Source organism: Erpetoichthys calabaricus, chromosome 9 (assembly GCF_900747795.2).
Source record: "Erpetoichthys calabaricus chromosome 9, fErpCal1.3, whole genome shotgun sequence".
Lineage (NCBI taxonomy): Eukaryota > Metazoa > Chordata > Cladistia > Polypteriformes > Polypteridae > Erpetoichthys > Erpetoichthys calabaricus.
The window spans coordinates 147,503,300-147,515,616 of NC_041402.2; the positions used below are offsets into that span (position 1 = coordinate 147,503,300).

The window sequence follows — 12,317 nt, forward strand, 5'->3', positions numbered from 1 at the left end:
CTGCCTTGCATTCAATGCTGCCAAGAAAACTCCAGGCACTTCCCAACCCTGAATTGAAATAAAGGTTGACAAAATTGATAGGTGGATGTAATTTTAAACAAGCATTATGCTTAATATTCATAGTAATTGGAAAGCTAAGAAGGTTTTGCTATTTAAAAGAGTCATGTTAAATCTTGTACCCTTATTGAAGTTTAATTTTTATTTGCTCATTTCTCTTAGAAAAATGTTCCAACAAGGAATCTGCATTTGCTGCCTCAGGCTGTTTCATTATTAGGAAGCATGGCTGAAGACAGCTCAGTATGTAAGGAGATGTCAGACTGTAAAGAACTGTGGAATGTCTGTCTATTCATAATGGTAAATTTCATTTATTTTTTTCTGATGTACAATATAAACATTTTGTTTCATTGTACAGGATGCTGTGACTTTTCAGTTTTTCTCAGAATTTAATTATATCCAGAATGCATATATTTGAAATTATTGAAACATTTAAATACGTTCACATGTGCTTGATCTAATGCAGCAGTGGAAGTATCATATCATATAGAATAAAAAGTACAGTAATGGTGACATCTACAGCTAATAATGAAACAGAACTTTGTATATTTTTATTTTACTGAACAATGTATATTGATTGACAGTTAATTAAAATTCTTTATAATATATATTTGAAAATATGACTTCTCCATTCACTAAGTGTAGGCATGCACATCTTAGATAATCAGAGTGCATAATGTGCTCAGAACTGCTTTATACTGTTCATGATCTATCATCAGGTGAATGAAGGCAAACCTTTTTTAACTTTACAGTTTTTTTGCATTTCTATATATTGGTATCCACAAACAAAATACAGTAATTAGATAAAAAATATGTATGCTTTTTAATAATAATAATAGAAAAGTATGCACAATTGTGTTATACCAGAAGAAGACATTAGTCACCCACATAGTAACTTGGAAAGTCCTACAAAGAGTAGAACACAAAAACAGGAATTCACTGGTGTCATCAATGATTGTTTTTAATTTAGTATGCTAAAAAAGCAACAAGAAGAGTAGGCTCTCTAGATTAATTATATTGTGACAATAAGAATAGAATTATGATTTGTTTTTGTGAGAGCATGAGCATATTTAGGCTACTGTTTTGGTATATTAGCTTCTTTTAATTAGGCAAATAAAATGTTCATTAATTCCTCTGACAAAGATTAAATGTTTTTCTGTTAGCATACCTTGCTTCTTTAGTTTGAAGCATTAGTCTAATAACAGAACTTGCTTTTGACTGATAAACAACCACAGGTTAAAGTACATACAATGACAAGTGCAAATAAAAAAGTCCCTGGTGAATAAAACAAGTTGGAAACAGAAATGTCAGAGATGATTCCTCTAAGGATTTTGTAAAAATGTCAAAGATATATCACTGTATCTTACCCGACAAGAGTTCACTGTACATGCTTTTTCTGTAAAAGCACAGTTCAACAAAAAGCCACGATATAGTTGAATGTCCATTAAACACTGTAATTCATCCAGTTCAGTACAACAGATATAAGATCGTGTCAGATTTACCAGTGGAGTTTGACATGTGTTCACACATTGGGTCAGGCAAAAGGAAAATTTAATTAAAATGTGGAATTCTATCTTTTGAGTTACTGATGAAATGTAATGAAGCAGAGTGGGTGTACCTTTTTAAAATACTGTATCTTCAAGTTACCATAGACCTGTTGGCATGAGCAGCTGCAGATAAGTAGCTAATGTCCACTTCATCAGAAATCAATCCATCAAAACATTTGTCTGGTTAGCAACAAAGGATAGAACAGCAAAAAAAGCAGTTAACAGTGTGTATCTAAGGAACTTCATTTGGATTTCTATCCCTTTAATCCAATGCTTTTAATAATCAGTCAGTACCTATTTTAACAGCATGAGATGCAAGGCAAAAGTGACCACTTGAAATTGATTCAGTTTTAGGCCAAGTATTCAAGCAGTGATTTTGCTGCACAAATTCAGGGATCAGAAACATTGGGGCACAGTCCCAGTACCGTCAAACTAACCAGATGAAGTGCTGGTGATGGCTGCATTGACATTTTTGATTATCCCGGGTTGTAGGAGGAAAAAGCTACACTGTATCCTTTAAGAAATCATTAAAGCTGATTTTATATTTTAGTGACATTCAGCAAGATGGGTAAATTGTGTTCTGGATCCAAATTGTTCCTGATGCTAAATATATAGAAAGTACTGCTGGACTGGGATTTTTTTGTGTGTGTGTGTACTGTCTAAATACTCTATATTAAAAAAAAAACGCATTAGAAGAGTCATTCTTGTGTTTTGTTTTTTAGGAGGAATACAAAACCAAATCATCAGAATATACAGATGTTCTCTTGGCACTGCTTGGTTTAATGGTCAATATTTCTTTTGAACAAAGTTCAGTAATTGAAGTAAGAAGATATTTGTTCTTAAATAACTGTGTACATTTTTTTACAAAGCATTTTTATTTTTATTGTTTCTGTAGTATTTAAAATTATTTGTGGAGTACAAATAAACTAAAATGTAAATAGGTAAGCATGAGCACTACTATTATTTATTTTATTTTAAATTATGATGAAAGAAAAAAATAGCAATTTTAGGTAAAAGGTTATATATATTATAAGAAATGTTCAAATACTCCACACATCCAGCATCACAGTTTAGAAGGAAGTACATTTACTGTGAGGAGTTGGAGAGCAAAATAGTGAGTATTCTGGCCTCAGGTATTCTTTTAAAACTGACCCTGATCATAACCCTAGATTTGTTTTTTTCCAATATTGAACCCCATTAACTATAAAAGTTGTAAGACTTACTGCTTCAAGGAAGTTTATGATGCGTAAAGTATCAGCCATCTGCCAGTTTGCCTACAGGAGTTTTTTAATTTCCTTTATTGGATTGTATAACTCTATAAAATGTTAATGTTAGTATTCAACAATACACCATATTTCAGAAGTAAATTGCATTTTTCGTGATTTTTAAAAAATAACATAAAGCCATTAGTCACAAACTTATTTAAGAGTGAGAACAGTTATTATATGCACAGGATTCTAAAGAAAAATTTTTACTACCTCTGAGCCTTATTATTTATTTTCTGGCTTAGGTGACCTGAATCTTAATATCCGGTAAGATGTACTTGGAGGTACTCCCTTACACACAGAAAAGTCAAATATATATAAAAAGGATTATTTTAAATTATATTATATGGTTGAGACTGATATTGGTGTCCTTTAGTGTCATTTCTTAAAGAACAATCTCATAAGTATTAAAATTGTATTACACGTATTGCAAAGTTTCTTGTCACCAGCATGTAAATGAAAGTGTCCATTTGGATTAGATGAACCCAGAAATAAGAAAAATAACAATTACAGAAACCTAGTTGTTTGCAAAGAAATAAAAAAAGCATTTTATTTGAAAAACTATGTCAGACTTTTCAAATTACTGTGTCTTGGTAATAAGCTGCTGAAATGTAAACATCTGACAATTTATAATTTTTTTTTATTATTTCAATAGAAGATTCTTGTTGTTTGGTTACGTTGGTGTCCTTTTCATATAGTTACTCCATATGCTGTGTGCAAAACAATTTTTTGTCATTTTATTTATATATATATTTGCAGGAAACAGCTGCTGATATCACTGATAAATGTCTGGTCCTGCTGTGCAGTGCAGATGGTAGCATTATTACTGTAAGTATGACAGAGATTTTAATATACCTGTTAACTACTAATTCAACATACATTCTTTCCATATTTATGGGAAACAATCCTAGACACCAGCTGTTATTGAAATTACAAGGAATTGGTATGAATGTCTTAACAGAGAATTACCAAAACATTTACAAGCTAAGGATTTTTTAAAAACTGTATCTGTTACTGCAGGATTTGGCCATTTTCATGTCCTTGCATACGTAACCTGTGCATATTCACATTAATAGCATTTCAGCTGAATCGTATACAGTCATCCCTCACCTATCGCAGGGGTTACGTTCCAGAGCCCCCCGCGATAGGTGAAAATCCACAAAGTAAAAACCATATGTTTATATGGTTATTTTTATATTGTCACGCTTGGGTCACAGATTTGCACAGAAACACAGCAGGTTGTAGAGAGACATGAACTTTATTCAAACACTGCAAACAAACATTTGTCTCTTTTTCAAAAGTTTAAACTGTGCTCCATAACAAGACAGAGATGACAGTTCCGTCTCACAATTAAAAGAATGCAAGCATATCATCCTCTTCAAAGGAGTACGCGTCAGGAGCAGAGAATGTCAGAGAGAGAGAGAGAGAAAAGCAAAAACAATTAAAAACCAATAGGTGCTGTTCGAGCTTTTAAGTATACGAAGCACCATGCGGGAAGCATATCGCTTGACAAAGCAGCCGCAAGTAAGCCCAGCAAGAAAGGGAGCAATGTGAAGGTAGTCTTTCAGCATTTTTAGATGAGCATCTGTATCCTCTAGGGGTGCGATTGATTCCTGCAAAGGACCAATATGGGTGCTTCTTGCTTTACACCCAGTGCTGCTCAAATAATAATAATCCAGGTATTTTTACTTCAATAAGATAGATAGATAGATAGATAGATAGATAGATAGATAGATAGATAGATAGATAGATAGATAGATAGATAGATAGATAGATAGATAGATAGATAGATAGATAGATAGATAGATAGATAGATAGATAGATAGATAGATACTTTATTAATCCCAATGGGAAATTCACATTCTCCAGCAGCAGCATACTGATACAATAAATAATATTAAATTAAAGAAAGATAATAATGCAGGTGAAAAACGGACAGTAACTTTGTATAATGTTAACGTTTACCCCCCCGGGTGGAATTGAAGAGTCGCATAGTGTGGGGGAGGAACGATCTCCTCAATCTGTCTGTGGAGCAGGACAGTGACAGCAGTCTGTCGCTGAAGCTGCTCTTCTGTCTAGAGATGATACTATTTAGTGGATGCAATGGATTCTCCATATTTGATAGGAGCCTGCTGAGCGCCCTTTCGCTCTGCCACAGATGTTAAACTGCCCAGCTCCATGCCAACAATAGAGCCTGCCTTCCTCACCAGTTTGTCCAGGCGTGAGGCGTCTTTCCTCTTAATGCTGCCTCTCCAGCACACCACTGCGTAGAAGAGGGCGCTTGCCACAACTGTCTGATAGAACATCTGCAGCATCTTATTACAGATGTTGAAGGACGCCAGCCTTCTAAGGAAGTATACTCAGCTCTGTCCTTTCTTGCACAGAGCATCAGTATTGGCAGTCCAGTCTAATTTATCATCCAGCTGCACTCCCAGATATTTATAGGTCTGCACCATCTGCACACAGTCACCTTTGATGATCACTGGGTCTATGAGGGGTTTAGGCCTCCTAAAATCCACCACCAGCTCCTTCGTTTTGCTGGTGTTCAGGTGTAGGTGGTTTGAGTCGCACCATTTAACAAAGTCATTGATTAGGTCCCTATACTCATCCTCCAGCCCATTCCTGATGCAGCCCACGATAGCAGTGTCATCAGCGAACTTTTGCACATGGCAGGAATCCGAGTTGTATTGGAAGTCCGATGTATATAGGCTGAACAGGACAGGAGAAAGTACAGTCCCCTGTGGCGCTCCTGTGTTGCTGACCACAATGTCAGACGTGCAGTTCCCAAGACGCACATACTGAGGTCTGTCTTTAAGATAGTCCACGATCCATGCCACTAGGTATGAATCTAATCCCATCTCTGTCAGCTTGTCCCTAAGGAGCATTGCATTAGGTTACTTATTACTTTAAAAAGAATTGGGAGTACATAGCCCTCGTTACTTTCAAAGTGTTACCTTACTGCTTCCGAAATTGTGTTGCTGAGCTTAGCTTAGCACATATAGGTCATCAACATAAATGTAACTATTTCTGAAATATTTAGGCAGATTATTTCAACCAGGAAAAGGAATTATGCGATTGCCCGAACATTCGCATCTAAAGTTGTATTTTGAGGACGCTTCTACGTGTGACTGCCTAAAGAATGTGCAAAGTAAATATATGTGTAAGCTGACATACTACAATGGATATGCGCAGACTGCAAAATCCTTAACAATATTCTGGTTTATGGTTTTAAATGGCCACATGATGAAATTATTTATGGGATAAATCTACCTCTGTTAATCAGGTTTCTTAGAGGCCAATAATCTGATTTCTCTAATCAGAATAAGAGTTTACATGGCATTTTAGAAATCAGGTGTCTGTGAATAATCGTGTTATTGAAGTGCAGTGTTAACATGCTAACTGTGAAAAGTTGATTTTAGGATGGTGTCTTTATGTGTGTCATCAGAAAAGTATCCATTTTTTGCATTGTGTAGAGGTCCTGTATGACTGCATCCTAGCCATGATAGAAAGGTTTAGTAAAAACATTTTTTAATGTATCTGCCCTAAACTTCAAGACCTATGTACAACAATAACTTCCAAAAATATTAATATATCTTATTCAAACAATCTGTATTGTGTTTGCCTTGTCATAGGCCCCAGGCCTATTGTTTTTGATCCAGATTGGTCTAGTACATAACCCTATATCCTTCAAAAACTGTTTAAACAATGTCTAATGATAACTGCCATAGAAACTTGTGATTTTTGCAGTGTGCTCTGTTCAGTCATGGGACCAGTCCTATTGATTTGCAAAGTTTTTCCACAAATAGTTTTTGAAATGCATAATGTACACATATGCACACTCAAAATATATACGCAAGTGTTTTCATTAATGTGCGTGTACTCACATACACACACAAAAACACACACACATAAAATGTATAAGCAAGGATAGCTTACAGCTTGTTTGCCCTACCAGAGCTTGTGCTTGTTGTCGATGCAAAAAAAAAACGAACAAACACAAACGCACAAATGCATATTAGCCAGCTCTGTGGGTTCCATGGAGTTTGAGCACCCTCAGAATTTAAAAACATAAAAATGCCATACAGCCTGCATTTATTCATCATGTTCTAATGTTATGTAACTTTAAAAAAATACTGTTACTTTCCAGTTGAAAAAGTCTTGTAACACACAAAGCAGACATTTACACTTTAAAATGACTAAATTAATTCATACATATACACAAATGTAACTCATTTCATGTAACACAGCTCGCATCACTCCTGATCAGCCACATCAACCCCAACACCTGGCTCAGGCTCAGAGACACTCTTTCCTTCCACCATGATCAGGTAGGAATTGACCATATTTAAAAAACAAAAAGAAATGTACATGTCATCAGGTCGATCAAATTACATGCAAAGATGACGAGAAATTAATTGAAGCGATATGTACTGAGCCAATCAATGTGACAGACTAGCAAAGTCTTACATATCTCAGTGTAATGTCTCTTCTGTCATTATCCAAACTCCGTAAAAAGTGCAATGTGCATTCTTTCTCTGATGTAGAACCCTCGTCATCAACTGATTTCACCTCTGTTATTATCAAATAGTAAGAATAAGAGCAGCTCGCTTCTCAAGACGGAGTCGTCCGGGGGTTGAACCCGTGAACTTTTGATTACCAGTCAACAATTCTTACCGTTGCGCCACCAAAGCGGTCGTATCAATCTGACTCAGGCGCCGCTGCAAGTGGCAACCTTTCCAGCAGCTCCGTGTATGACTTTATCTTTCTACCTTTTTATCTATTTTATCTATTTCACTGATCACTCCTACCACTTTCTTTTACATGGACTCGTTCCCTGGACACTTTTTACTACTTTTTACTACTTGGACATGGATTTTTACATGGCGAGACTCGTCTATTCAGGTAGTCAACTTCAAGTGCAGAGAACAAATGCCTGTGCTGGTGTGGTTCCCTATAAGAAGGCGGTATGAAAAATGTCAGGACCTACAGAGAATGTAGTTTGTTGTGTTTTTGTGAAACGTGGCAAACAACTAGCATTCCAGATGCTAACGTGGAGCTACCTGGGTTTAGCACAGTTAGAGCGGACAGAGACGCAAATACCTGTGGGAAGCAGAAAGGAGGAGGACTCGCTCTCTATGTAAATACAAGATGGTGCAACTCTGGAAATGTAAACGTAAAAATCTCCACTTGCTGCAGGGACATCGAACTGTTGGCTATAAGTTTGCGTCCCTATTACTTGCCCAGAGAGTTTGGACATGTCATTGTTGTTATTGTTTACATCCTTCCTCGGGAGGACGTGGAGATAGCGAGTGACATCATCCATTCTGCTGTTGCTAAACTGCAAACGCAGCACCCCGAGGCGCTTGTGCTAATTGCTGGAGACTTTAACCATGTGACGCTGGACAAAACATTACCTGCCTTCTCCCAGTATGTGGATTGTAACACCCGGAGAAATAGGACTATTGACCTACTGTATGCAAACGTTAAAGACGCATACATTGCCAACCCGCATCTGCGCTTGGGAAAGCAGATCATAATCTGGTTCTGCTTCAGCCTCACTACAAACCAAGAGTGAGGGAGCTACCTACAACCACGCGCTCATTCAGGAAGTGGTCCTCTGCGGCAGAGCAGGCTCTGAGAGACTGCATTGGAACTACGGACTAGGATATCCAGCAGGGATCATATAGTGAGAACATTGAGGAGGTTGTTGACTGCACTACTAACTACATCAACTTCTGTATGGACATTGTAGTTCCAGTAAGAACAGTACACTGCTATGCTAACAACAAGCCGTGGATTACAAGTGACATCAAGGACCTTTTGAACCAGAAGAAAAGGGCTTTTAAAGGCGGTAATCAGCATGAGCTCAAGCGCATGCAGAAGGAACTCCAAGTCCAGTTCAGGGCAGCGAAGGAGCAGTACAGGAGAAAGCTGGAGCAGAAGTTGCAGAATAACAGCATGAAGGAAGTGTGGGATGGGATAAAGATCATCACTAGCTGTAGTTCGAAGCGGGGTGCCACCATAGAGAGAGACGTGGAGAGAGCAAACCAAATGAACAACTTCTTTAACAGGTTTGATCACCCTAACCGACTCTCACCTCAGAGTACTGCACCCTCCACCCATCCTTCTGCTGATACCAGCATAGGAGAGAGTTTCCCCCCACCCACAATTACAGCAGCCCAGGAAAGCAGTGGGCCCAGATGGAGTATCGCCACGACTGCTGAAGGCCTGTGCGCTGGAGCTGGGGAGTCCTGTACAGCGCATCTTCAACCTGAGCCTGGAACAGGGGAGTGTCCCAAGGCTTTGGAAAACATCTTGCATCACCCCAGTCCCAAAGATATCACGTATCACTGAATGACTTCCGGCCTGTCGCTCTGACATCACATGTGACAAAGAAGATGGAGCGGCTGCTGCTTCACCACCTGAGGCCACAGGTCCGCCATGCCCTCGACCATCTGCAATTCGCATACCAGGAGAAGGTAGGAGCGGAGGATGCCGTCATCTATATGCTACACTGATCCCTCTCCCACTTGGACAGAGGCAGTTGTGGTGTAAGAATTATGTTTCTGGACTTCTGTAGTGCCTTCAACACCATCCAACCTCTGCTCCTTAGGGACAAGCTGGCAGAGATGGGAGTAGATTCATACCTGGTGGCATGGATCGTGGACTATCTTACAGACAGACCTCAGTATGTGCGTCTCGGGAACTGCAGGTCTGAAATTATGGCCAGCAACACAGGAGCGCCGCAGGGGACTGTACTTTTCTCCGGTCCTGTTCAGCCTATATACATCGAACTTCCAATACAACTCGGAGTCCTGCCACGTGTAAAAGTTCGCTGACGACACTGCAATCGTGGGCTGCATCAGGAGTGGACAGGAGAAGGAGTATAGGAACCTAATCAAGAACTTTGTTAAATGGTGCAACTCAAACCATCTACACCTGAACACCAGCAAAACCAAGGAGCTGGTGGTGGATTTTAGGAGACTCAGGTCCCTCCTGGACCCCGTGATCATCAGAGGTGACTGTGTGCAGAGGGTGCAGACCTGTAAATACCTGGGAGTACAGCTGGATGATAAATTGGACTGGACTGCAAATACTGATGCTTTGTGCAAGAGACGACAGAGCCGAATATACTTCCTTAGAAGGCTGGCGTCCTTCAACATCTGCAATAAGATGCTGCAGATGTTCTATCAGACGGTTGTGGCGAGTGCCCTCTTCTACGCAGTGGTGTGCTGGGGAGGCAGCATAAAGAAGGACGCCTCACGCCTGGACAAACTGGTGAGGAAGGCAGGCTCTATTGTAGGCATGGAGCTGGACAGTTTGACATCTATGGCAGGGCGACAGGCATTGAGCAGGCTCCTGTCAATCATGGAGAATCCACTAAACAGTGTCATCTCCAGACAGAGGAGCAGCTTCAGCGACAGACTGCTGTTAATGTCCTGCTCCACTGACAGACTGAGGAGATCGTTCCGCCCCCACACTATGCGACTCTTCAATTCCACCTGGGGGTGTAAACGTTAACATTACACAAAGTTATTGTCTGTTATACCTGCATTTTTATCACTCTTTAATTTAATATTGTTTTTTATCAGTATGCTGCTGCTGGAGTATGTGAATTTTCCCTTGGGATTAATAAAGTTATCTATCTATCTATCTATCTATCTATCTATCTATCTATCTATCTATCTATCTATCTATCTATCTATCTATCTATCTATCTATCTATCTATCTATCTATCTATCTATCTATCTATCTATCTATCTATCTATCTATCTATCTATCTATCTATCTATCTATCTATCTATCTATCTATCTATCCAATGTTGTACCCTAACGCGGGTTCTTCTTCTGCAGTTATATTCTTGAATAGAAGCGCACTTGTTTTGTTATACTTGTACCTTTTGTGAAAGTGTTTATTTGATATTTGGACTTCAGGCTTCACATATTATACACTTCATATCTACATTTTGTCAATTATTACTATATAAAAGCGGTCGGGATTGTCCTTCCGTTCCATGAGTGAAAAGCGTAGTGGTATTCCGCTTATCACAGAGTTACTGCTTGCGGTACGAAGCGACGCGATGTGAGCAGAGTTCTGGTGCTCCCATCGTTCCCTCACTTTTGTGTGCGATGCGCTGGAAAAGTAGACAAAATTATGTTGATGGAGTACAAATGCCTCACCGCGTAGTAAATATCAGGGGAGATGGTGCTTGCTTATTCTCATCTATAGCTTATTTAGTGCATGAAACTCCGTCTTTAGTGGTACAGATTCGGGCTGACATTGTACAACATGTTTTTAAGTAATTGGTCAAGGTTTCAGCCATTTACAATGATGCCGTCGGGAATCTCTTATACAAACGAGCTTCAGTATCTCACTGAAATGTCAAAGTCTCAAACTTATGGTACCATTTCTGAGCTAATGGCAGCGGGAGAGTTGTTCCCCTATGAGTTTCAAGTATATTATTATGGAGTCCTACACTCCAAGTTTGGACAGGCACTCGAGGGGATAAAAAAACTTAAGTTTTCGGGAGATGTTATGAATGGGCACTTGTTCTCATTCCCTACATTTACATGCCTGATGTACACATGGAGCGCACACAAATTGAGGATAAAAGTTGGTCGCCTTGGAAGGCGGGTGAGCCTAGTTATTACTAAAACATGAAAAATGTTTCTATTTTAACAATATTGTTTACATATAGTTAGGTCCATAAATATTTGGACAGAGACAACTTTTTTCTAATTTTGGTTCTGTACATTACCACAATGAATTTTAAATGAAACAACTCAGATGCAATTGAAATGCAGACTTTCAGCTTTAATTCAGTGGGGTGAACAAAAGGATTGCATAAAAATGTGAGGCAACTAAAGCATTTTTTTAACACAATCCCTTCATTTCAGGGGCTCAAAAGTAATTGGACAAATTAAATAACTGGAAATAAAATGTTAATTTGTAATACTTGGTTGAAAACCCTTTGCTGGCAATGAAAGCCTGAAGTCTTGAACTCATGGACATCACCAGATGCTGGGTTTCCTCCTTTTTAATGCTCTGCCAGGCCTTTACTGCAGCGGCTTTCAGTTGCTGTTTATTTGTGGGCCTTTCTGTCATTGTCCATCTGTATCATGAAATGCCGCCCTATCAATTTGACTGCATTTAGCTGGATTTGAGCAGACAGTATGTCTCTGAACACCTCAGAATTCATTCGGCTGCTTCTGTCCTGTGTCACATCATCAATAAACACTAGTGTCTCAGTGCCACTGGCAGCCATGCACGCCCAAGCCATCACACTGCCTCCACCGTGTTTTACAGATAATGTGGTATGCTTTGGATAATGAGCTGTTCCACGTCTTCTCCATACTTTTTTCTTGCCATCATTCTGGTAGAGGTTGATCTTGGTTTCATCTGTCCAAAGAATGTTTTTCCAGAACTGTGCTGGCTTTTTTAGATGTTCT

At 38.9% G+C, this 12,317-nt stretch overlaps 1 protein-coding gene across 2 annotated transcripts in view; it reads left to right on the top strand.

Annotated features, from left to right (window-relative positions):
- Positions 1 to 12,317, top strand: part of ttc12 (tetratricopeptide repeat domain 12) — a 122,485-nt gene that overhangs the window by 94,702 nt on the left and 15,466 nt on the right. For both annotated transcript variants that reach the window (XM_051931877.1, XM_051931878.1), the window contains 3 exons: positions 220 to 354; positions 2,324 to 2,422; positions 3,626 to 3,694. In XM_051931877.1, the coding sequence (XP_051787837.1) occupies positions 220 to 354; positions 2,324 to 2,422; positions 3,626 to 3,694 (303 nt within the window). The remainder of the gene's footprint in view (positions 1 to 219; positions 355 to 2,323; positions 2,423 to 3,625; positions 3,695 to 12,317) is intronic.